Here is a 26820-nt window from a genome sequence, read left to right as displayed (position 1 = left end):
AATTCTCTGGAGGGAACGTTTTAAAAATGGCTGCATTTGCCTGAGTTGTCCTTTTGAAATGTTTCCCATGCCTCAGCGGGGTATACCTGTACTTTTAACGGGAAAGGCTGAGGATCAAACCTGGAACCTTCTGCATGCCAAGCAGATGTTCTAACACTGAGCCACAGCCAGGCTGCATAGACACTACTGTGACAAATAGATATGTCTAACCCCATATGTCCCGAATAGGCCTCTGCGTTCGGCGGAGGCCAATTTGCTGGTAGTCCCCTGCCCCTCGTCAATGTGGCTGGCCGCTACCCAGGCCAGGGCCTTTACAGCCCTGGCCCCGTCCTGGTGGAATGCTTTACCATCTGCTGTCCGGGCCCTGTGTGACCTTGGCAAGTTCCGCAGGGCCTGTAAGACCGAGTTATTCCACCGGGCCTTTGGGGATGTCAGCCGCAGACTGCCTGCCCCCCCCCTGGAGCCCCCATGACAGTTTTGCCATCTTCAGCATTGCCTGATTGCTGATTCCATCCAATTTTGGGCAATGCTGGCCCTCCTGGCCTTTGGGTTGGGCACCATCTGTGCATGCATCTGTGCATGTATTTTTATCTGTAATTTTTGAAATTGCTGCTATAATGTATTTTAATGAATTTTAATGTTTTATTGCTATATTGTATTTATGAGATTTTATTTGTTTTATGTCTCATTGTACACTGCCCAGAGCCCTTCGGGGGTTGGGTGGTCTATCAAGCCCAATACATAAATAAAATAAATATCTTCTTCCCCTACAAAGCATCGATGAGATCAAGAGATAGGCAAGCTGCATTCAGGGAGGGGATGTGTCTCGATGGTTGAATATCAGCCTGGTATATAGAAGTTCCCAAATTCAATTCTCCAGTATCTCTAGCATGAAAGGGATCAGGTAAGAGGAGGAGGAGTAGGAGGAGTTTGGATTTACACCCACCTTTCTCTCCTAGAAGGAGACTCAGGGTGGCTTAAAAGCTCCTTTCCCTTCCTCTCCCCACTGCAGACACCTTGTGAGGTAGGTGGGGCTGCGAGAGTTCAAAAGAACTGTGACTAGCTCAAGGTTACCCAGCAGGAATGTAGGAGTGCAGAAACACATCTGGTTCACCAGATAAGCCTCCGCTACTCAGGTGGAGAAGGGGGGAATCAAACCCAGTTCTCCAGATTAGAATCCACCTGCTGTTAACCACTACACCATGCTGAAATCTTGGCCTTCAATAGCAGACAATGCTGACTTTCAGAGACAAATGGCCTGCCCCTCGGTGTAAAGCAGCATGGGTAGAGTAAGACAGTATGTGTGGTTAAGAGTGGTGGACTCTTATCCAGTGGACTGGGTTTGAGAGAGAGATCTTATTGATGAATTTCTCAGTTCCTATCTGCTGGAGGCTTTTATTTCAGCAGCCGGGGGTGGGGGGGGGGAGCAGTCGGTTCCTCATCCCAGCTTACACTTTGGTGTATGATCAAAACACAGAACTTCAGATCTTGAATTCCTCTCCGGATGGCAGCCAAGTTTCTTCAGTTGCTCCAGACAGCAGTGATGAGAGAAACAACACCTTGGGTTACATAAAAAGAGCCAAAGTATTACCTGATCTTAAAAGTTTCCATTTCTCTAGAGGACTATGTGGGGATCTAGTTAGCACAAACTCTGTAAGTAGCTTTCTTTCATCAAAAAGCTCTAATATTAAGACACCAGCGACAATCAAAATATGGGTATGGGTGATGAAACAGCAGCCACTGCCTCTGTGTCCTTTCCTTTCACGTCTCACCTGTTGAATCCAGGTGTAGCAAGCTACCTCTCTCTGGTAGTGCTGCGAGCTCTGAGTTGGAAAATTCCTGGATATGGGGGGGTGGAGCCTGGACAGGTATAGCATGGGGAGGGGAGGGACCTAAGTGGGGTATAATGCCATAGAGCAGTGGTGGTGAACCTTTGGCACTCCAGAACGTTATGGACTACAATTCCCATCAGCCCCTGCCAGTGTGGCCAATTGACCATGCTGGCAGGGGCTGATGGGAATTGTAGTCCATAACATCTGGACTGCCAAAGGTTCGCCACCACGGCCATAGAGTCCCCTCTCCAAAGTTACAAAGTCTCTTCGGCCCTTTTCCGCACAAGCAGAATAATGCACTTTCAATCCACTTTCACAAGGGTTTGCAAGTGGATTTTATTTGGCACAGTAAAATCCAGCTGCAAATTGCATTGAAAGTGGATTGAAAGTGCATTATTTTGCATGTGCGGAAGAGGCCTCCCCAATGACTGATCACTGCAATCTAGACAGCAGTTGCAACTCCAGGAGACTGCCAAATCCAATTTGGAGGGTCCATCATAACATAATAGGGAAGGTGCAACAGAAGACCAGAATAACAACCACGTTGCACCTATTGGCTGGCAGTACCTTAATACTGAAAAACATAAAACCAATCAATCATCAACACTCCCCATGTCTTCCAAACCCAGCTTAAACAGTACTGTTATTGGTCAAACATTATTACATATTTTAGGTTTTTTTATTTTTTTTGCAAGCCACTTTGAGTAACTGATTAAAAGTAGAGGAGGGCAACCAAAATGGTAAAAGATCTGCAATCCATTCTCTATGAGGAGGGTCTTAGGGAGCTGGGGATGTTTAGTTTGGTGAAGAGAAGGTTAAGAGGTAGTAGTAGTTTGGATTTATATCCCCCCTTTGTCTCCTGCAGGAGACTCAAAGGGGCTTACAATCTCCTTGCCCTTCCCCCCTCACAACAAACACCCTGTGAGGTAGGTGGGGCTGAGAGAGCCCTGAGAAGCTGTGACTAGCCCAAGGTCACCCAGCTGGCGTGTGTGGGAGTGCACAGGCTAATCTGAATTCCCCAGATAAGCCTCCACAGCTCAGGCAGCAGAGCTGGGAATCAAACCCGGTTCCTCCAGATTAGATACACAAGCTCTTAACCTCTTACGCCACTGATACATGATAGCCATGTTTAGATATTTGAAGGGCTTATGCCAATAAAAGTTATGAAATGAAATGAAAAGATATATGAAGGGATGTCATGTTGGTGAGGGAGCAAGCTTGTTTTCTGCTGCTCCAGAGACTAGGACCAGGAGAAATGAGTTCAAGGTGAAGGACAAGAGATTCCACCTAAACATCAAGAAAAACCTTCTGACAGTAAGGGCTGTTCGACAGTGGAATGCACCACCTTGGGGTGTGGTGGAGCCTCCTTCTTTGGAAGTTTTTAAAGAGAGGCTGGATGGCCATCTGTCAGGAGTGCTTTGATTGGGTGTTCCTGCATTGCAGGGGGTTGGACTTGATGGCCTTTGGGGTCTCTTCCAGCTCTATGATTCAAAGTAATATTATTAATAATATCTCAACCTGTCCAAATCATCTGTAGGATGGCCTTTTCCCTCCTGGCCACAATAACACCCATACAGTTCAAAGTCCCCTGGGCACCGGTCTGTTAAGCAATAGAGCATCTCGCCCAGCTGCGGCATCTCCCTCTTCACTTGGCCGTTGTCTCGCAGTTGAAGAAAAGTAAAACGGTCACACACTGTGGAAAGATGAAGAAATAGGGACCTTGATTGGTGCACATGAGAACACTTAGATCTTACTTGAATCCAGGAGAGTCTAGTGGCCTATAGACCCCATTCAGAAGAAAAGATGGCTCTAATATCTTTCTATATAATTGAGCTGTGTGTTCCCAATGATGAACCAGAAAAAAAGTGATGGATTCTGGGAGATGTACTCCAGAGGATGCCATTTCTCATGTCCAGTGGGGCTTATGGGACTAGAAGAAGAAGAAGAGGAGTTTGGATTTATATCCCCCCTTTCTCTCCTGCAGGAGACTCAAAGGGGCTTACAATCTCCTTGCCCTTCCCCCCTCACAACAAACACCCTGTGAGGTAGGTGGGGCTGAGAGAGCTCCGAGAAGCTGTGACTAGCCCAAGGTCACCCAGCTGGCGTGTGTGGGAGTGTACAGGCTAATCTGAATTCTACAAGTCTTGGACACCTTCTCACCAAGCCAGGAAACCCTGGGCAGAAAGGGCCTAGTGGCTCCCTTTCCTCTTCTGATCACCACCAAGATTCCTGTGTCTTCCAGCCCTCCCAATCCCCACCTAGCTGTGTATTCTTCCTTCCCACGATAGTATTGGGTGGTGTGTGTAGATGAGAACACCACCACCATTGCATTCTCTCTGCACATCTTTTCTGGTAGGATATGGTTGTGGAGCTCTGTGGTAGTGGGCCCTTCCAGAAATCCTGAGCCCTGGCAGCTGCCCCATCTCAGGGTATGCTGATACCAGCCCTCAGCCTCAATCAAGGCTGTGAAAGACTGGCAAATTATACTGGCTGGAGTGCCCCTTAAGGAGGAGGAGGAGGAAGAGGAAGAGTTTGGATTTATATCCCCCCTTTCTCTCCTGTAGGAGACTCAAAGGGGCTGACAATCTCCTTGCCCTTCCCCCCTCACAACAAACACCCTGTGAGGTAGGTGGGGCTGAGAGAGCTCTGAAGAACTGTGACTAGCCCAAGGTCACCCAGCTGGCGTGTGTGGGAGTGTACAGGCTAATCTGAATTCCCCAGAGAAGCCTCCACAGCTCAGGCGGCAGAGCTGGGAATCAAACCCGGTTCCTCCAGATTAGATACACGAGCTCTCAACCTCCTACGCCACTGCCTCCTACGCCACATGAAGAGAGTATATGATGTTACGTCACACACCTGCAGAAGACTGGGCAGAATTTCAGAGCTCCCTTTCACAACTGAAATAGTTTGTCATTATTTTACTGAAGACCATGTACAGCCTCTGAAAAAAGTGGCGTGCCAATAGCCCTTTCTGCACAGCCAAAATGAAAGCTTTGAGGCAGGAAATAAAAGGAGTTCCGCACAGTTTTTTTAGCCCAAAATGTTGTATTTTCCGCCTTAAAACATTTTGTTTGCATGCTGCTCCCAAGCAATTTTTTAAAACAGTTTTCTCCAAGTGTTTCTATTGTGGAAGTGTTTTCTCAATGGCGCCGTTTTCTGAGCTCACATCAGTACTCTCATGCTGTATTTGTGTGAGGTTTTTTTTTAAATTTTGGGGCTCGTATCTACGTAGCTACGTAGACACGACCCGTAGAGAAGCCTCATAGCAACAGATCCATGGAGTTTTAAAAAAAGAAATGGAACGGGCACAAAATGGCACCAAGAAAGCATTTTCGAGGGAGTGAGTGTGGACAAACAGGGGACAGAGTTGAATTTGTTTTGAAAATGTTCTCAGAGGTTTGTGAAGGAGGAACCAATGTTCTAAATCAACGGTAAATAAAACAGAAGGGTTGACTGTTCCCTTTCCCTCTTAAGTTCATCACAGGAATGCCACAAATTTCTGAACCACACCTGTCCCAAACTCATTATCCACACCTTGTTTCAATAACATGTTGTTTTTTTACATAGAGAGAATTCGCACCTTTTCCAAAAGCATCCACAGGTTCCAGGGTATCTTCTGGAGTAAATGTAGAATAAGTGGTACTTTCCTCTCCGGGACCTACTATCTTGAAAAGATTGCCTGTTGCTGCAGAACAGACGAAGTTTGTTATTTGGTGGGGAGGGTTGCTCTGTTACAACACCCTAAATGTATCATGAGTTACTCCCCACCCCCCCCCCCACCCAATGTCCGGGCATATGGAGTCTCTTATTCCAATACTAAGAACATTTATTCTGGCACAAATGTTTGCCCCCTCCGCACATGCAGAATAATGAATGTTCAATCCACTTTCACAACTGTTTGCAAATGGATTTTGCTTTCCGCACAGTAAAATCCAGCCGCAAAGTACATTGAAAGTGGATTGAAAGTGCATTATTCTGCATGTGTGCAAGGGGCCATTGTGAGTCAGAACTGACTTCATAGGATCTATAAAGTGTTCACCTATCAGGCAGCAATAACCTGCCATGCAAAAATTACTCTCGAGTTACTGTGTGCAGTCATCCCTTCTCAGCTATCAGTACAAATGGAAGATGAGAACAAATTAAAAACATGGCAAATCATATTTTAAAAGTCTAAGATCCCTGAAGTGCAAGCATATGGACTAATGTGGCCTTCATTCCAAACGGAATCCATGTAAATATTGGTTTTGTTTACCTTTGTCTGTTGATCCTCCAGGAATAGCTGAAGTTGGCGCTACCTCTGGCTGTATAGAATTAATATGTGGTGGTAGAGCTGTCGTTGTCTCTCCGTCTGGGAGGAAAACTTTTTCTGTCATCCCTGAAAACACATGTGGGGTTAAAAACTCTGAAAGGATTCCGAGGAGGGGTTGGATTCCAAGCCAGGTTTCTCACTGTGCCTCCCCCAATTCCTTTCAAGATCGCAGTTCCCCTTCCACAAGCGGAGCCATGGCCGGGCCATGGAGGGGGCATGGAAGGGGCGGTGTGGGGGTGTTCTGTGGCGGTGTGGGGGCAACTGGTGCTGCAGCAGGGGTGCATGGCGCACACACCCCGGGCGCAGTTTCCCCTCGCTCTGCCTCTGACAGATTGTCCAAAGGTCAGAAGACTCTAATGCTCATCTTTTTATTTACATCTGTGCGTTTCACAACCTCAATTTTTTGCCGTTTTTTCTCTCTTATTAGATGCAGACATTCTTGACTGCCCTTGACAACATAAAAGCATTAAAAAGTCAAAGTATTTCCCAGCCTCCAAAAACCCACAGTTTGTCCCTAAAATTTACAAATAACTTTAGAAGAAAACTACAACTTTCAAAGTAGTACAGTTTGACAGTCTCGGGTCAAGTTGAACGGCAGTTTCTGCTGATGGAGGGAATTCTACTTTTTCTGCACATTCATCCTACTGAATTTTCAAAGACTGCTCCTGGGGGATAGGGAACAGCCAGATGTCTGCAGTGGAAGAGGGATTCAACTAAAATTCTTGTCCTTATCTTCGTTCAACATTCTGTACCTCTTGAGCATGCTCAGTCCGCATCAAACCTTGATTTGGGGATTCACTAAATATTTGGGCCCATTATGTGGAATTCAACCTCCATATAAGAGCCAACCTCTTTATTGTTAGATACAATGATAAATATGCAGATATTCTGGATTATAAACGATAATAAATAAATGGGCCTCTAAGTACAGGCAGTGCCTTTTCTTCCAAAAAAATACCGATCCCTCCTATATCAGAAATCCAACTCCTTTTGGATCCTTGGTAGCATTTCCTTTGCTGACTTACCACTTGGCATCGCCTCTTCAAATACAGCAAATACGTCCCCTGGGACTTCTGCATAAATGGACAGAAAGCAAGGGTTAGCAACGAAATCAATTACGTGTACTTTTTGCAATCTGTTTCATGAAGAGGAACACAATCAAATGTGTTGCCCTTTAAACAATTCAAAACCATTACTTCCTCCATTTATAGACCAGAAAAACTGAGGCACGCTTCGTTTTTCCAATGCAATGGAATGTGGACTAGAACACGTGATGTCCTATTCTTTCCACTAAATCTCCACTCTAGTCTTCACAGCCCAGGACTATTGAACAGGATGTCAAGAAACCACCAAGCACTCAGTTACCAAGTAAAGGTGCATCAGTTCTCTTTCAGCTATTACTGGTTTCATGACCCCCAGGCAAAGTATAGTGATTGCAACATAATTCTGATTTGCTCTGAGAGACAATATGCTGCTGCAGAGGTGGGATCCAGCAGGTTCTCACAGGTTCCCGAGAGTAGGTTACTAATTATTTGTGTGTGCCGAGAGGGGGTTACTAATTGGTGATTTTGCCATGTGACTTTTGCCTTAGTTACGCCCCTCCTCTCAGCAGTAGCGTGCAGAACTTGAAGCAGTCTAGCAGGAGGTGCACCGGCATGCGTGGCAGCCTGCGCCTGCGTGCATTCGTTTCCCGCCCAAGGACCGGCGCAATGGCTGCATCCTTGCCACAGCCCCACCCAGGAATGCCCTGCCCCCAGAATGCCCGGTCATGCCCCCGTCGTGTCCCGCCCATCCCCATTGGCGCTACGCCACAGTTTGAATCCCACCACCATGGGAACCTGTTACTAAAATTTTTGGATCCCACCACTGTGCTGCTGGGAGATAACAGCTGGAGATGCCTCTGACCTTTGAGTCCTGCTAATGGGCTTCCTGGTAGTCTCCAGTTGACCACTATGGAGAATCTGAGCTAGCTAGACCTATAGTCTAGTCAAGACAAGGCTGGTTTTTGCATTCTAATGCCTTTGATGGCAATATGTAAATCAGTGAAAGAACATTAGGCAACTCTTCCTCTCCCCCCCCCCCCTGCTCCATTCTGTGTTTGATCCATCATAGCATTGTCTTCTAAGGCTGCCTTTGATTGTCACCTTCAACCGATAAATGGTTTGAGCTTCCACATCCCTTCAATTAAAGACCACCTCTGACTCCTTTGACCTATAGAGATTTCACTAACTGTCTGAGAGGGCCTTCTCAACATGACCCTTTTTGAACCAAAGAGATTTCACAAACTGAGGATGCTTTCTGATGACCCCCCTTGACCTATAGAGATCTCACAAAATGTCTGCAGGTACTTTCTCAACATTGACCACATTTACCTCCTGCTTCAGCATTCCTCAACAACAGGTCACTGGACTCTGGAGGCACATCTGTTGAAGACAAGAAAATGGAATAGTACAATTCATTCTTTTGTCCTATAGAGGTCTCACAAATCTCTGAACATGACTTTCTTTGAACCATAGAGACCTCAAATGATTTGAGGACACTTTCTCAACATGACTGCCTTTGACCTATAGAGATCTCACAAACTGTTTGAGGATGCCTTCTCAACATGCCCCCATTAACCTGTAGAGATCTCACAAACTGTCTGAATGTGTCTTCTGAACATGACTTTCTTTGAACCATAAAGATCTCAAACTATCTGAGGACACTTTCTCAACATGACTGCCTTTGATCTATAGAGATCTCACAAACTGTTTGAGGATGCCTTCTCAACATGCCCCCCATTAACCTATAGAGATCTCACAAACTGTCTGAATGTGTCTTCTCAACATGATCCTTTTTGAACCATAGGGATTTCACCACTGAGGATGCTTTCTCATATAGTCCCCTTTTGGCCTATAGAGATCTCACAAACTGTCTGAACGTATCTTCTGAACATGACTTTCTTTGAACCATAAAGATCTCAAACTATTTGAGGACACTTTCTCAACATGACTGCCTTTGATCTATAGCAGAGATGGCGAACCGTTTTGAGACCGAATGCCCAAATTGCAACCCAAAACCCACTTATTTATCTCAAAGTGCCAACATGGCAATTTAACCTGAATACTGAGGTTTTAGTTCAGAAAAAAACAGTTGGCTCAGAGGCGCACATTATATGGAAGTAAGCTTGGTGAAGCAACCATGCAACACTTTGAACAGGCCGTGCCCAGTGGCCCAGGCCAGCCTATATGTGTGTGTGGGGTGGTGGTGGTGATTTTCCGCCATCCCACATGATGAACTCTTTGGGTGCGTGCCCACAGAGAGGGCTCTGAGTGCCACCTGTGGCACACGTGCCATAGGTTCGTCACCACTGACCTATAGAGATCTCACAAACTGTTTGAGGATGCCTTCTCAACATGCCCCCCCCCCACTGACCTATAGCGATCTTACAAAATGTCTGAAGGTACTTTCTCGACATTGACCACATTTACCTCCTGCTTCAGCATTCCTCAACAGTAGATCACTAGACTCTGGAGGCACATCTATTGAAGAGAAGAAAATGGAATAGTGCTGCTACACTTTGCAAAATGTTCAGAAAATGCTTTTGCTTATAAGGCTGTGTGGTCAGAAGGAGTTAAGATTGACATATGAGAAGAGATAGAAGAATGGGAGACATCTTTACCTCCTGATTCAGCGGTCTTCAGCAACGCGTCACCAGACTCTGGAGGAACATCTACTGAAGACAAAAATGGAACAATGCTTAGACCCTTGAAGCTGCCTTTGACTGAATCAGACCATCAGTCCATCAAGATTGCTATTAGCTACTCAGACTGCCAGCTGCTCTCCTGGGTCTCAAGGAGTGAAAGCTCTTTCACATCACCCAAACCTTGATCCTTGTAACTGGAGAACCTGGAGCCTTCTGGGTGCCAAGCAGATGTTCCACCATGGAGAAACAGCCCCTCCCCTAAGAGTTACTACACTTGGAAAACATGTCTCAAAAATGAATAAACAAAAAAAATTCAATTCATGTTTTTTTTTAAATGATGCTAACTAGAAGGAATAAGATGAGGCATGTCATGAAATGTCTCAGTGAACCAGTGTGGTGCAGAGGTTAAGAGCAGTAGACTCTACTCTGGAGAACTGGGTTTGATTCCCTACTCATCCACATAAATGGCAGAGTCTCATCTGGCGAAATTGATTTGTTCTCCTGCCCCTATACATAAAGCTTGCTGGGTGACCTTGGGCTAGTCATAGTTCTCTCAGAACTCTCTCAGCCCCATATACTTCACAGGGTGTCTATTGTAGGGAAAGAAAGGGAGGCTGCTTTGACACTCTTTACAGCTGAGAAAAGCGGGGTATAAATTCAAACTCCTCTTCTGTTGGACAGATCAATTTATCTTGTTCAGCACTCATGATCAGACTGTGAGCTGACCAGGGATATCTTCAGCTTGCATCAGACAGCTACAACAGTTGCCAAACAGATTTGCTGCTGCTGTTGGTCAGAAGCTGACTCACAGCTGGTGGGGCAAATCAGCTGGGAGTGAGTGCCTTATCCTCCCGAGTCCCCACCCCCTCAGCGAAATAGCTACATATTGAAGAAGTTGTAAAAAGTTGCTCTCCCTCCCATCCAAGGTGGGCAGGGAAAGAAGCAATGGTTTTAATGTCTGCATTGCAAAAGCAAAACAGCTCATTTCTTGTTCCTCTCTTCCACATTAGGTGGGGACAGAAGAAATCCTTTTAATGTTTGCATTGCAAAGAGAAAGGTAGGCAGGTCTTGTGTTTCTCTCATCCCACCACCCTCCCTAGCTGGGCAGGGACAGATGCAATACTTCTGAGCTCCCTGTAGCAAAAGGGAGAAGAGAAAGAGCTGGTTTATTTCCTTTTTGCTAAGAGACTGGAGCAGAGAGAAGGGAAGGGAAATCAGCCAAACTTCTGATCGCCCTCATCCCTAAATTTCCTGTCCATCAGTAAATCTGGGAGGCAATAAAGTTTCCAGGATGTGGGAGATCAGAAAATCCTGACTTCCAGCTGATCAGCGGAGAATGGGCTTCAGATAGCTACAAGTAGTGTGTTCCTGCAAATACACACAAAACAGCCCAATGATTTATTGGCTGCCTGATCATCACACAGATGAACAGGAAGTGAGCCAAACTGTTCAAGCATCCCTAGTTAATACTGGCATAGGGGGACCGATAAAAACATTAGCTTGGCACACATCTTTACCTCCTGCTTCAGGGGTCTTCAGCAATAGGTCACCGGACTCCGAAGGAACATCTGCTAAACAAAAATGAAATTGCGACTTCACCACACTCCGAGGTACTGCACTCCACTGTCTAACAGCCTTAACTGGCAGGAAGTTTTTCCTGATGTTTAGGGGAAATCTTTTTTCTTTCACCTTGAACCCATTGCCTAGTCTCTGGAGCAGCAGAAAACAAGCTTGCTCCCTCACCAACATGGCATCCCTTCAAATATCTAAACATGGCTACCATGTCACCTCTTAACCTTCTCTTCACCAAACCAAGCATACCCAACTCCCTATGTTGAACATCATCAATGGCTCCCTTGAGCAAGGAGTCGTTCCAGATGGGTTGAAGGAGGTGGTGGTCTGCCCACTCTTGAAAAGACCATCATTAGATCCGGGTGATCTGGCCAATTACCGGCCCGTTTCGTTAAATAGTGTGCTGGATTTTATGTGGTAAACCGCCCAGAGGCCCTCGGGGATGGGGCGGTATAAAAAAACTAAGAAATAAATAAATAAATAAATAAATAAGTAAGTAAGTAAGTAAGTAAGTAAGTAAGTAAGTAAGTCTCTCCTCATCTTTCCTTGTCCTTGATTATGGGCAGGTCCGGATTAGTCATTCTTCTCTGTAAACAGCAGCAGTGGCGTAGGAGGTTAAGAGCTCGTGTATCTAATCTGGAGGAACTGGGTTTGATTCCCAGCTCTGCCGCCTGAGCTGTCGAGGCTTATTTAGCTTTAAAAGGGGCTTGGACAGATTTATGGAGGAGAAGTCGATTTATGGCTACCAATCTTGATCCTCCTTGATCTGAGATTGCAAATGCCTTAACAGACCAGGTGATCGGGAGCAACAGCCGCAGAAGGCCATTGCGTTCACATCCTACATGTGAGCTCCCAAAGGCACCTGGTGGGCCATTGCGAATAGCAGTGAGCTGGACTAGATGGACTTTGGTCTGATCCAGCTGGCTTGTTCTTATGTTCTTATGTTCTTATTTGGGGAATTCAGATTAGCCTGTGCACTCCCACTCACGCCAGCTGAGTGACCTTGGGCTAGTCACAGCTTTTTGGAGCTCTCTCAGCCCCACCTACCTCACAGGGTGTTTGTTGTGAGGGGGGAAGGGCAAGGAGATTGTAAGCCCCTTTGAGTCTCCTGCAGGAGAGAAAGGGGGGATATAAATCCAAACTCTTCTTCTTCTTCTTCTAAACTAAAAAGCATTCTGAGTAGTGGAACTAGCTGTGGTTTTCCACTCCAGACTCTTTGCAACCTATATTTCTTCCCAACCATCGATATGCTGACAAATGCTTGGAAGTCCTACACACCTCCTCTGAGGATCTCCAGACCTTCATCCTGCAGCACAGCTGGTGTAACTGTTCAAATGAAAAACAATTTGAGAAAGAAAGGTGTGAAAACCAAGCATCATGGTGAAAGTAATAGAACATGCGGAGCATATTAATTGTGCCACTTTATTATGGTTATGAAGCACTTACATTCTGCCCCTGGAGTCCTTAGCATTGTATCACCAGTAGATTGTGGAATTACTAGAAGAAGATACATGACAAACCAAGGTGTGTTTGTGAGAGTACGCAAACTTCAGATCCCAGAGGACTTTTTTGAGATCAGTGTGCCACACTGGGAATGACATATTTTCAAATATTCGCCTGCTGGGTTTCCTTAACTATACTGTAGGAGCTGTAAAACCACCCTAACAAGTGAGTAGTGCTGTTGCATACCTGAGAGTCTAAGTTGGTTCTTTATTGGGTCTAGCTGTTCTTTTGGGGGACCTGACTCTTGACCCTGCCTGTGACCATATCAGAGAGCCCATGTGATGTAGTGACAAAAGAGTCAGACTAGAAGTTCTGGGTTCAAATTCCCTCTGCCATGAAATTCAGTGTGTGATCTTGGACTGGTCACTATTCCTCAGCCTAATCTATTTCAGAAGAAAATGAGGAGCGGGAAGAGGGGGTAAACATACTACTCTCAGCTCATGGGAGGAATGAGGAGAAAAGTAAAATCAATCAATAAAAAAACTTGCCCTTAATCTTCATTGTGGGGATGTGGAGTAATATAATATAATAGCCTGATCTCATCAGATCTTGGAAGCTAAACAGGGTCAGTACTTAAATGGGAGACCACCAAGAAAGATTATGCAGAGGAAGGCAATGGCAAACCACCTCTGCTGGGTCACTTGCCTGGAAAACCCTGTGAGGTCTCCATAAATCAACTGAGACTCGATGGCACTTCATACACATATCTTTCACTGCGAGCAAACCCTAACAAACAGGAATGCCAAGCCATTTCCCCCCAAGCAATGGGTAAACACCATTCAGCCATAGGCTTCTTCATCAGTGCTAGAAGAACTCTGTACTGTCTAAAATTTCTAAGCAACGAGAAGGACGCGCACCTAACAAAAGCAAGAGTGAGGTTGTGTTCAGCCATTGCTGGAGAGGTGAACAGATTCTCAGCCGCAAACCTCACAGATCATCTTTCTCTAGTCCACTCATAACTCCCTTCCCTTTATTGCATTGCATGCACCATGATGTCACTTCTGGAGAGGAAAGAAGTAACATCATGTCACTCTAGGAACCTCTGGAAACTCTGTGGCAAAACCATAGATTTTCTGCCATAGATCCTCAGAGCTATGTGATGTCACTTCCTGGCTTCCCTGGACTGATGTCATTCCACATGGGACGCTGGCAGGTTTAATAAATTTTCTCCCCCTGCCACTTGGAGCAGCCATAGGAAACAAAGGAGATTACAGTGGGAGGCCTGGTAACCCTACAGAATTTGGCTCCTGTCATGCCTTTGTTTCAGCCCAGCTGTCCCAGACAAAAGCAATGGAGTTTACGTACATACCCTCAGCCACAGCTACAGGTGTGAATGGTGAATTTTCAGTCGCCTGTTGCCTCAGCTCTGGAAAAAACACACAAATGTCTGAAGGGCAGCCAAGTTAATCTGCTGCTGACAAAACGCCTCGGTCTTGGAGGCAATGCAAATATTACTGAATTAAAATCCCAAATTTGGGCAAAAACTACATGGCACAAACTTTATGGTATAACCGGAAGTGACATCGATGCATCACCAGCAACAGACCCCGTGGACTCAGTTTGCTGCTGCTAAGTTTCCCTACCAGCTGGTTGAACAGCTCTAAGGAGAGGGGTCCTAAAATGAGGGATCTCCCACCTCCAGCCCAGATCTGGCAATCCTACTTCCTGTCCAAGTCTGACGCTGCACCATATTAAGTATGTTGGGTTTCACTTTGCTATGACAGTAGGAGGTAGCTTCCTGCGACAGAATCAGATCATCTGCTTGCTCATCCAGGCCAACACAGTCTGCTCAGACCAGCCCCGGCTCTCCAAGGTTTCGAGTCAAGGTCATATGTCTCCTGCCACCTGCTCCTTTTTAAACTAGAGATGCCGAGGATCGAACCTGGGACCTTTTGCCTGCCAAGCAGGTGCTCCACCCCCGAGTCATGACCTCACTGAGTTTAATTGCCCAGGGCCTCCCTCTCGAGGAATATGTGCCTGATTTCTTTGAGACCTACCAAAAAAAGAACAAATGCTCAGTAAGCAGATATTAAGTTAGAAGACATACCTACTGCAGAAACAGTTGCCTGAGTTTTCTCAGTAGCGGTTTCTGAAAGGGAACACAGATAATTTTCTTAAATGATATTCTACCACATAAACAATATTTCAGAAAAAGTAAGGAGGAATTTGTTACATCCAACAGCCAAGTGATACCCCCTTCGAAAGGAGCTGTGGGCAAATCACAAGGGCACATTCATCCATGCTGTGGGCCTGCTCCTAGAACAGACTGACCAGACGTCCCACTTTTGGCGGGACAGTCCTGCCTTCAAACAATTTGTCCCGCGTCCTGCGGGTTATTTAAATTATCCCTATTTTTGGGAGGCTGCCGCTTTTTTTTTTGCCTTCTGGGAAGCAAGGCAGTCTGCGGCAGCCTCCCAGCATCGCGACGCCGCAGGAGCCGCGGCCTTCTGGGAAAAACTGCCGTTTCCTGCCCTGTCACAGGGCAGGAAACGGCAAGCCCCAGAAGGCAGTGCACTCCTGTGGCTGCGCGTGCATGTGCGGTTGCCTACCCCCCCTCCCGGTTCACAAAGGTGACCATCTGGTCACCTTATCCTAGAACCATAGAATCATAGAGTTGGAAGAGACCACAGAGGCCATCAAGTCCAAGCCTCCTGCCAGGCAGGAACACACAATCAAAGCACTCCTGACAGATGTCCATCCAGCCTCTGCTTAAAAACCTGCAAAGAAAGAGACTCCACCACTCTCCGAGGCAGTGAACAGCCCTGACAATCAGGAAGTTCTTCCTAATGTTTAGGTGGAGTCTCTTTTTCGGCACCTTGAATCTACCTGATGCAAGAGATTCGGATAACCATTTGAATAGGGGCAGGGGGTGGCACGCTTCTGGGCCTGGAATAGGGTTGCTAATTCCAGGTTGGGAAATTCTTATTTGTTGATTGATTGATTGATTGATTGATTGATTGATTGATTGATTGATTGATTGATTGATTGATTGATTGATTGATTGATTGATTGATTGATTGATTGATTGATTGGCCACCCTTACAAGATCCAAGTTTAAAATATCCAAAGTAGGTGTGCAATATTAGCACAATCATAACTAAACTAGGGAAGAGGAACAAGGGAACAGACAAGGTAAAAGGAAGGGGACATCTGTGACTTCACATCACTTCTGGTTTTAAAAAAGTGTCATAAGTAGCTCTAGGAATTCCCAAGAACTCTATGGTTTTACCATTATATTTCATTGCACACCAGAGTCAAAGTTCATTTTGTACCCTCGCATCCAGCACAGTGGCAGGAAGCGTGCTATTTTTTGGTGAAGAAATAATAGCTCAAAATTCATATAAAGGAAATGGGGACATCTACAGGTATTAAGGAACGAAGTTTTTTTGCTCTCTTTTGTATCCTCACCCGTAATTAGAGAGGCACAGACTGAAACATCCAGGCTGTTCAAGGAAGAGTTAATACGAGAATGCACAAAGCATTCAATAGCCGCTTTGTCGCAGTTGCAGAGAAGGCGTTCACAGCGATCTTCAGACTCTGGAGACAAAAAGGAGAAAAGAATTTAAAGGTTCACACACAAAGTCCTATTGAGGGATCTGTTTCCACCATCTGCCTCCTCTCGATAAGGTTTTGACCTGGACAAGCACATTTCATTGCGTAGCTGGTAGAGTGTAAACGGTGCTTCTGACACTATTCAGCCAGTGTGGAACCAGTTCAAGATTCAAAGCCTTCTGGGGAGAAAGCGGGCGCGGTTCTCAACACATCTGCTTTGCAAAAATCCTCAAGCGTCTAAAAATTCGCTGCATGTCCAAACCCCTTTCAGAGGGCTGATTCAGGCAGGCATTTCAGGAAACTGTTGGGATAAGAATCAGTTGCGCATCTGATGGTTTTCTAAAACTAAAAGAGTTGGCTCCTTAAAGTCCAAAATCAAGGACTGCCGACTCTGACAGGGTGGTGTAGTGGTTGAGTGCAGCAGACTCTTCTCTGAAGAACCAGGTTCGATTCCCCGCTCCTCCACAAGAAGGAGGAACGTATATATTGCCAGAATCGGCAGGACTAGCTGAGTGCAACTATGTACTTTTCGGGCAGAAAAAGTGCTCAGGATCGGAGCCTGCAGAGCAAACATCCTGGGGCAACCTTCAGCAGTGGCGTAGGAGATTAAGAGCTGGTGTATCTAATCTGGAGGGACCGGGTTTGATTCCCAGCTCTGCCGCCTGAGCTGTGGAGGCTTATCTGGGGAATTCAGATTAGCCTGTACACTCCCACACATGCCAGCTGGGTGACCTGGGGCTAGTCACAGCTTCTCGGAGCTCTCTCAGCCCCACCTACCTCACAGGGTGTTTGTTGTGAGGGGGGAAGGGCAAGGAGATTGTAAGCCCCTTTGAGTCTCCTGCAGGAGAGAAAGGGGGGATATAAATCCAAACTCTTCTTCTTCTTCTTCTTCAAATGGCAGACACACAAAATGTCGGGCGCGAGCAGAGTGTGAAACTGACCAGAGAGCAAAATGGTCGGTTGGGAAAAATATAAGATACATAAATCTCAGTTTCCGGTATGCATTATTAGATATGTAAATCTCTGACTGCAGTACACCTCTCGAGCTCCGTATTCTGCACAGCCAGGCAGGGGACAATTGCAGGCACCTTAAGGGAAAGAGGTGCGCTTTGAAGAGTTTTCAAAAAAACATACCTTGAGCTAGAATTAGGTGTCCTGAGGACATCTTGAGAAGAAAGCTGTATGGAGTGCCTTGCTATGATGCCTTTTTTACTGTCCCCAGAATGTTTTATTTAGGCTGTGCAGAATGGACCCATCACATTTTGTCATGCCCCCACAGAGGCTTTTGTTATTTCCGCATTAAGCTTTAGTTTCCCCACTGTTAGCATGGTTTTAGTTCTTTGTTAAGTCTTCTATGGGAGGGTATTTTAGTTAGCCCCTATCCCTTTAAGACATTTCCCAATAGGCAATTTCCTTTCTTTACCCAGCAATCCTTTATTTTAGTTCTTGCCAGTCAGTCAGAGTGAGGTGCTAAGGGTAGTTGGAGTCCGGAATATTCGTGACGTCCATATTATTATATGGTGATCCATAGAGCACAAGTTAAGTTTAACAGCAGTTAGAACATGACAATGACTGAAAGAACTGAAAGGAAGCAAGACACAGTGGACTTTCTTGAAAGCAGCCAAGAGAAGACACAGTCTACAGCTTCAAACCTGCTCAAGACAAGCAAGACTTAGATAGACCCAAGGGAGGAGTTAGGGTCTTGTTTCTCTCAAGTAATAAACCCATTGTAAGAACTGTTGAACCTGTCTTGTGTCTCCCCCACTCTGTCCTAGCCAAGTACAGGGCACCTCAAACAGATTCACTTGGGGGGGCAGAACACATTTACTGTTCAACACATGAGCCACCCTGATTTCATTCATTATTAGATAGGTAAATCTTGGTCTCCAGTATGCCTGTAATGCCTGACAAGGGCTACTCTAGCTTTTAAAGCATAGGGGCTTGTAAAAACGCCAGAGTCTGAATCAAAACTTACAGAAATAATGAAGACTCTAATCCACAATACTCAATGAATCATACACACGAGGATTTGATGAGATCAGCCCAAAATGGCACACATAGGCTCAGACATCAAACAAAACTGAGGCTAATTTAAACCGAGGTTGGTTTGTAAAACCAACATTCAGTTTAGAAGACATCACTTAAACCCTGGTTTGCCTCCACCAATGTAGCATTGGGGAACACGCCAGGATGAAGCCAAAATTAAACCATCCTGTCTGTGTGAATACATCATGTGAAACCACTGTGAAAACAAACTATGGTTCACAAACTAATTTCAGAGCATGGTTTGATGGACTTCACATTCAAACAGTCATCTTTCCTCTGAGCTATGAAGGACCATCAGCACAGACATAAGATGAAACCTAAAAAGCAACATGCCATCGCATTCTTTACATCACTGGTGGCGAACCTATGGCACAGGTGCCAGAGGTGGCACTCAGAGCCCTCTCTGTGGGCACACGTGCACAGAGTTCATCATGTGGGGAGGAAATTGCCCCCCCACACACACACACACACATCTAGGCTGGCCTGGGCCACTGGACTTGATGTGCGTGCACCTCAGCGAGCAGGGAGGACTCGGCTGGCTGGCCTGGTGCCTGTGCTCCAGGTGGCTGCTGGTCGGGGGTGGGGGGATGGGGGGCAGAGGCGGCAGAGATGCTAGAGAGGTGCAGAGCAGCACATGTGGGACTTGCTGGAGGCTACAGCAGTCTAGCCCCTGCTCAAGGGGGTTATTCAGGTTAAATTGCCGTGTTGGCGCTTTGCGATAAATAAGTGGGTTTTGGGTTGCAATTTGGGCACTCGGTCTCGAAAAGGTTTGCCATCACTGCTTTACATGATTCCTAACTGGTTGGGATGAGCCCAGAAAGAAGAGGGGAATCCTTGCCTGAATGTGAACAGGACCAACAACAACAGAATTCAAAGAAGCCCAGCAAAGATAAAGACTTTTCCTGATTTATTTTTTCCTGCCCTTTTTAATGATAAAACCTGTACGGTGGTTTGCAATATCACCAAACTGTAACTCCTTCCCTTGCTCTGTGCTACAAGGAAGGTTCCGAAAAATCGACCTCCAAGAGCGGAAATGTCCTCATTGTATCACAGTGATTCAAACCGTGGAACATATATTGCTCGACTGCCCCAAATACGAGGGATCTAGGACCAGACTTTTTGCTCTTTGTCCTGTAATCTTTAACGAATACTCTGCTGTGGGGAAGATTACGTTTCTACTAAACAATTCCGCCTCCGAGATTTTAACTTTTGTAGCTCGGTTCCTTATAGAAACTTTGAAATGATTACCTGTGATGGTTCTCATGTATGGGATACTTGTTTGGACAATGTTGGCTGTTATATGGATTCTATGCCTAATAAAGGTTTATATATATAATATCATCATACCCATAAAACGATCAAAGGGGGGCAGAAACTATGAATATACCAGCAATGATGAAGCCATAATCAGCAAGAACGCCTCTAAAAAGTAATAAAATCAAGAAGAATCAAACCTGGGCTTTTAAAGGCAACAAACAAACCCCATGAAATTATATAAGGAATCCATTCCTCAGTTTATCCCAGCGGTTCTCAACCTGTGAGTCGAACGACCCTTTCGCAGGGGTCGCCTAAGACCATCGGAAAACACAAATACAGTTGCAGTTATGAAGTAGCAATGAAAATAATTTTATGGTTGGGGGTCACCACAACATGAGGAAGTGTAAGGTTGTGATTTAGTTAGAGTTGTTGGTTCGGCCTTGGAGGAGATTCCTCTGGCGTGTTGGGCTGCCTGCCCAGCGCAGGTGTTATTGTTTGCTTAACCTTGCTTTCTGTCTGTGTGAAACTGTGGGAATGAGTAATTGTTTATGTCCAGTTCTTGGCGGGAAGAGAGGCCCGTAAAAGCAGCCACCCGACAAGGGGGGGGGGGGGGGTTGGATTCTGCATTGCCTGTAGAGCCGATCATGAAAGCCAGCTCATTAAAGAACTATTAAAGTTACTTTTGGACTGGACCTTGCTGATTCCTTACAGGAACTGTATTAAAGGGTCATGGTATTAGGAAGGTTGAGAACCACTGATCTGTCCTATTGTTTCATAATCAAAGGGTAGGTTCCCAGCACCGTCCTTACCACAGGTGAGGTTTTTGGTTAGGCAGCTGACATCCACGGTGATCTTGGAAGGGTCCCACACGCAATCTTCCTCTGTTGCTTCTTCATAACACTTGCGGTGTTGGAAGCAGCAACTTATTTAGGGGGGAAAAATCATTAAATTAACATAGGTTCACTCTGCACAGCACAAAAAAAGTGGTGTGGTGGTTAAGAGTGGTGGACTTTAATTTGGAGAACCAGGTTTCATTCACCACTCCTGCATATGAGCTGTGAATTCTAAGCTGGTGAACTAGATTTTTTCCCCCACTCATCCACATGAAGCCCAATGGGTGACCATGGGCTAGTCAGTTCTTTTGGAACTTCTTTGGCCCCACCTACCTCATAAGGTGCCTCTTGTGGGGTGAGTAAGAGTTTATAATTCACTCTGAGACTCCTTATGGTTGAAAAAAGCATCCAAACTTCTCTTCTTCAGAAACAACACCTCTCATTCTGAGCATTTAGTTCAGAAGTCAGACAGCTTTCAACGCTCTGGCAGATTTCAGTGCTAACCTGCCCATGGGTATATATGGGGAGTATTCACAGGCACCTATTGCATTTAGAAGAAGAAGAAGAAGAAGAAGAAGAAGAAGAAGAAGAAGAAGAAGTAGTAGTAGTAGTAGTAGTAGTAGTAGTAGTAGTAGTAGTAGTAGTAGTAGTTTGGATTTATATCCCCCCTTTCTCTCCTGCAGGAGACTCAAAGGGGCTTACAATCTCCTGGCCATTCCCCCCTCACAACAAACACCCTGTGAGGTAGGTGGGGCTGAGAGAGCTCCGAGAAGCTGTGACTAGCCCAAGGTCACCCAGCTGGCATGTGTGGGAGTGTACAGGCTAATCTGAATTCCCCAGAAAAGCCTCCACAGCTCAGGTGGCAGAGCTGGGAATCAAACCCAGTTCCTCCAGATTAGATACACCAGCTCTTAACCTCCTACGCCACAAGTGGTGCAGGCTAATCATGCAAAAAGTATTGATACATGAGCAGGTGAGTCATCATGCAAATGAAAAGAGTAAACAGTAGTGTAATTATGGAGAGGTACGGGGGTGTTGAGCCCCAGGCGCCACTTGGCCAGGTCATGTGGGGGTGATTGCCAGGCTGCCCCCCCAACTGCGGCCCCCCCACATGGAGTTCAAAGCAGGGCAGGCCCTTTCAAAGCTGGGCTTGGCTTGCCCGGGCCCAGCTTTACTTCACTGCCTCAAGCCTGCAGTTTGAAGCTCGACCGAAGCCATGCTGAGTCCAGGACCAAACTAAGCAGCCAGGCTGACTGGCTCTAGCTTTATACTGTTGGCTCCGCCCCCAAGTTCCATTATGGTCAGCGAACATGCCCTCCCCCATGCGACCTGGCCAAATGGCAAACAGGGCAAACCATTGTGTTTGCCCCGTGCACCATTTTAGTCAGTTACGCCCCTGAGTGGGAGGGGTAGAATCTCTCTCCGAAGTGGGCACCTCTTTAATGGGCCCCTGACAGGCTTCCTGTCTAAAAAAAAGGAAGCACACCTTTGCCCTTCCTAACTCACTTGTCTGCTTCATCCACGGGGAGTCCTTCCATCTCATATCTGCAGGCACAGCCGTAGTCTTCAAAATCTCTCGGGCAGAGGTCAGTCACACACTTCAGTTTGCTCACAAAGGTGAGGAGGGCGGGGAAGTTCGTGAAGATGGCCTGGAGCCACGTGAAGTGGGAACCCAAACAATCTACAGAAGCAAGGAGACACCACCAGTGGCCACATTCAATGAGATTCTGGGAGCTTCACAGTTTCCAAGCATATTTTTTTTTTGCAAATATTAGCCCAGGGAGGGGGTCTGATTGGGGCTGCCCCTCAGAGGGAGGGGGGCATTTATCTCCTTTTTTGCCTTCCTCCCAGTGGAAACAGCCCTGTGGAACTGTTGCCTGCCTCACTGGGACAAACATACAGGCAGCCTGTATCTTGTCTGGGCATTTGTACCAAGGGTCCCAGGTAATGATGTCAGCCACCAGAAGGGACCTGAGGATTCTTGAGAATTGCAGCTCATCTCCAGACTACAGAGATCAGTTCCTAAGGAGAAAACGGACGCTTTGGAGGGAGAACTCTATAGCCCAGACTCTATCCCCAAAGCTCCAAGAATTTCCCAATCTGCATGGTTCAACAGCCAAGAGAAGAATTCTCTAGCCTCAGTTCATCCTAACCGTTGTGCAATGTCCAGAGAATGCAGGAATTTCAAAGGTTCTATGGGACACTGAAGTTCATCGAAAGAGAGGCAGCGTGGGCCTTTTCTGTACTTGGGTTCTCCTTTGCATTGAGCGTACATTCCCATTGGGTTGGATTCTTGGTTATGCACACATTTCCTGCTCTCCGGAACTCTCCATGCCTCAGATCTGAGAATGTCTGCAGTTTCCGAAAGCCCCCAAAGTGTGACTTTTCAGGGAAAGCGAAGGGAATCAACACGTGTTTCATTTTCTTTGGATTCTCCCGATCCTCTCAGCTTTCCCCGCCCACACAAAAATAGTTCCTCCTGCACAGATTAAACAAGGAATTGGGGAATGGCCAAATTGTGGATTGGTTGAGCTGTGGATGCTCTGCAATGGGTTTTTTTCCCATTTGAACAAAAAAACTGCAAGAAAAACCTACCACAAAGCATACAGCTGCAAGGTAAGCGCTGCATGCATAAATGGCCATAATTTGTTTATTGATTGATTGATTGGTTTTGATTTGTACATCGCCCTCCCCACAAGGTTTCAAAGCGGCTTACAGGAGTAAACAACACATAAAATTTGATTAAATAAACAATTAGAAGAAGAAGAAGAAAAGTTTGGATTTATATCCCCCCTTTCTCTCCAGTAGGAGACTCAAAGGGGCTTACAATCTCCTTGCCCTCCCCCCCTCACAACAAACACCCTGTGAGGTAGGTGGGGCTGAAAGAGCTCCGTAGAGCTGTGACTAGCCCAAGGTCACCCAGCTGGCGTGTGTGGGAGTGCACAGGCTAATCTGAATTCCCCAGATAAGCCTCCACAACTCAAGCGGCAGAGCTGGGAATCAAACCCGGTTCCTCCAGGTCAGAGTGCACCTGCTCTTAGCCACTGCTCTTAGCCACTACGCCAATCTAATCTAGTTAAAATACATTTTAATTAAAATCAACTAAAAGCTAAATTTCAAATCAGAGTTAAAATCAGAGTTAAAATAAGACTGGCAACAGATGCCATTTAAAGCAAACAGGGATTAAGGATTTGGGCCGGTGACAAGTGCAATTAAGAATAAAACCATTTCAATTTCAGTTTTCAGGCCTCAGCCAAAAGCCTTGCGGAACAATTCTGCCTTCCAGGTTAGAGTGTAATGGTTAGAGCGTAGGACTAGGATCTGAGAAACCCACATTTGAATCTACACTTTGAAAGGGAATATTGTTGTGGGACCTTAGGCTGGTCACACACTCACATTCTAACTTACCTTGCAGGGTTGTTGTGAGGGCAAAACGGAGAGGAGGAGGACGACGTGTCCCCACTGAGGCAAACGGCCAGGCACAAACGAAGTGAACTGATAAATAATTTCCACATTTCTTAAAGATCCACACTCACAAATCTCAATCTCTCTCCTCTTCAAACAAAACCATACGACAAATGAACCCCCCCCCACCCCCCGATAAGTCCACTTACCAAAAAAGAATGCGACCCCTTCCACATTCGCAAAGACCCCATTGAAGAACGTCAAATTATCTGAATGGATATAGTTGAAAAGTTAAAAAACATTTTATTTCATGTATCTATCAATAATACTTTGTTGAAGGGTGGGGGGAAAGAAGCAGAGGGATCGGGGGGGGGCAGGAATGGCACCCAGGTCAACACCTGCATTAAATTTACACATGTGTTTTTAAAAAATAAGAAACTTTATATGTGTGGACAATCGGAAACGTTTTATTTCCATGAGCTCAAACGTTTGCAGAATGTTTGAAAAAGCACAGTGCAGACAAAACCCATGAAAAGGATTCTTTTCAAAACATTTTCTAAATGTTCTACAAACATTTAAAAGGTTTTGTGTGGAAAAAGCCTAAATTGAGTTTGATGGACAAATGGTCTGATACTGCATATCTATCTATCTATCTATCTATCTATCTATCTATCTATCTATCTATCTATCTATCTATCTATCTATCTATCTATCTATCTATCTATCTATCTATCTATCTATCTATCTATCTATCTATCTATCTATCTATCTATCTATCTATCTATCTATTAATGGTTTTATATGCCGCCCCTCCCCCGAAGGGCTCTGGCACCTCCATGGGTTTATGTGTTCATCGAAGCCAGTACCCAACAGATGGTCATAAGAACATAAGAACAAGCCAGCTGGATCAGACCAGAGTCCATCTAGTCCAGCTCTCTGCTACTCGCAGTGGCCCACCAGGTGCCTTTGGGAGCTCTCCTGCAGGAGGTGAAAGCAATGGCCTTCTGCGGCTGCTGCTCCCGATCACCTGGACTATTAAGGCATTTGCAATCTCAGATCAAAGAGGATCAAGATTGGTAGCCATAAATCGACTTCTCCTTCTCCATAAATCGACTACGTTAGCAGTTGTCATTTGTTCGCATGCAGAGATACTGAATCTGACAGCACTGTGGTCGCTGTTCCGAATTGGCTCAACAACATTGTCACAGTAATAGGTAACAGAACTGGACAGATAGTCCCATTCTTACTTCTCTTAGAACTAGGGAAATATAGGGCGATTTCCCACTGGCGATTAACCCTGGGATAGTCACCCGAAATATCCAGGTTTCCTCGCGATCTCCTGACAGCCGGACCGCAGAATACAGATCAGTCCCATTTCTGGCACTCCCCATCCCTTATCATGGGATTTTCTTGGACCTGCTTGTTTTGAAAAAAACACTCCAGTGGGAGCTAATAGGAGATGGGGGCTACAAATTGGAGGGTCCATAACTTTGGCACCCATGCACCAAACTTCACCAAACCGGGGTGGTATCTTCAGGAGGGTCTTCTAAAGATACTCTGAAATCTGGGTGCTGCTAGCTTAACAATTGCACCCCTGACAGCAGGCACCCCCACAAGGGGCAGGCCTAGACGTCTTCCTTGGAAACAAGCTGCAGAGAGGATGTTGGAACCTGGATGAAAAGGTGCCGATTCTTTTGAAACTTGGTTGTATCTAGATTAAGTGTTCAGTGGGAATTTGGCCATAGGTTCAAATCCCCCACCAGAGTATAACTTTTCGAGAATCTGATGGGAGCTTTGACTCTTGAAAATTTTGTTGTTGGTTTGTAAATGCTGTAGACCCCCCCCCAACCCCTCACCCCAAATAAGTGGGTTCTAGATCAAATAAGTCTGAAATTATGTGGGGAGGGGACGCTGAGTCCAGTCCACACTTGCTGACTCCAGGCAGTGGACCTGGGCGCTGGCTCCAGGAGGTAGACCTGGGTGTCGGGGAGGGATTCTGATTTTGCCCCCCCCCCTGCTCCATTTTCCCTAGATATGCCTCTGGTTGGGGATCCCTGATCTACATGGACCAGGGGTCTGCAAACTGCGACTCTCCAGATATTCGTGGACTACAAATCCCAGTTGGCCATGCTGGCAGGGGCTGATGGGATTTGTAGTCCATGAACATCTGGAGAGCCACAGGTTGCAGGCCCCTGACACAGACTAAAGAGACGGCTGAAAAGAAGACAGCGTCCTCCATTCATACATTTCACAAAGAGTTTGCTGGACAGATGTGAGAATCTTACTTGGGTTTATATCCGGTGCATTGGGAAGATCCATCAGAAGAGCTGGCAGCTCTGACCCTTGCCCGCCTTTCTCACCAGAAGAAAAACAAATCGAAAGAAACAAACAAGAAAATCAGGAGATCGCTCTACGTCATCGTAGAATGCAGTTTGGCCCGTTCCCACACTACGCGAGACAAATCCAGATTCGCCTTCGTCTGTACGCTTCGCAAGCGTACCCATGACGTGATCCATCATAGATTCCTCTGTCTGCCTTCCACATACGTGGCCAAGCAAATGCTTACATTTCTTAAAACATCTAAAAATGGAATGTACAAAGAAGCCTTGTCTACTCCAAGACTACATCTGATTGACAGATGAATTTGGTTTGATTTGATTTGCTTTTATAGGCCACCCTACCCCATGTGAGCACAAATTGGTGTACACATCAATTAACAATACAGGTCAAATAAAAACACGTTTTAGGTCCTAGCACTATACATATATGGCATATATATACCCTACCCTTTCCCTCAAGGTGGGTGGACCATGGCTAGATGATGGA

General features: G+C 45.9%; 1 protein-coding gene across 6 annotated transcripts in view; it reads right to left on the bottom strand.

Annotated features, from left to right (window-relative positions):
• The window catches only part of OC90 (otoconin 90), a 43358-nt gene that overhangs the window by 8241 nt on the left and 8297 nt on the right, over window positions 1–26820 (bottom strand). For 2 of the 6 annotated variants that reach the window (XM_048507632.1, XM_048507627.1), the window contains 18 exons: window positions 26280–26345; window positions 24204–24263; window positions 22096–22270; window positions 20566–20678; window positions 16310–16438; window positions 14949–14990; window positions 14211–14267; window positions 12845–12895; window positions 12677–12724; window positions 11344–11397; window positions 9803–9856; window positions 9612–9662; window positions 8514–8564; window positions 7167–7214; window positions 6085–6207; window positions 5413–5517; window positions 3351–3525; window positions 1453–1559 (listed from right to left, as the gene is read on the bottom strand). In XM_048507632.1, coding sequence (XP_048363589.1) covers window positions 1453–1559; window positions 3351–3525; window positions 5413–5517; window positions 6085–6207; window positions 7167–7214; window positions 8514–8564; window positions 9612–9662; window positions 9803–9856; window positions 11344–11397; window positions 12677–12724; window positions 12845–12895; window positions 14211–14267; window positions 14949–14990; window positions 16310–16438; window positions 20566–20678; window positions 22096–22270; window positions 24204–24263; window positions 26280–26345 — 1509 coding nt within the window. The remainder of the gene's footprint in view (window positions 1–1452; window positions 1560–3350; window positions 3526–5412; window positions 5518–6084; window positions 6208–7166; window positions 7215–8513; window positions 8565–9611; window positions 9663–9802; window positions 9857–11343; window positions 11398–12676; window positions 12725–12844; window positions 12896–14210; window positions 14268–14948; window positions 14991–16309; window positions 16439–20565; window positions 20679–22095; window positions 22271–24203; window positions 24264–26279; window positions 26346–26820) is intronic. The other 4 variants (XM_048507629.1, XM_048507628.1, XM_048507630.1 and 1 more) reach the window with 4 other exon arrangements.

The sequence above is a fragment of the Sphaerodactylus townsendi genome, linkage group LG09, assembly GCF_021028975.2.
Source record: "Sphaerodactylus townsendi isolate TG3544 linkage group LG09, MPM_Stown_v2.3, whole genome shotgun sequence".
Lineage (NCBI taxonomy): Eukaryota > Metazoa > Chordata > Lepidosauria > Squamata > Sphaerodactylidae > Sphaerodactylus > Sphaerodactylus townsendi.
The sequence above is the reverse complement of the archived record's forward strand: the minus strand, read 5'-3'. Positions and strand labels throughout refer to the sequence as shown.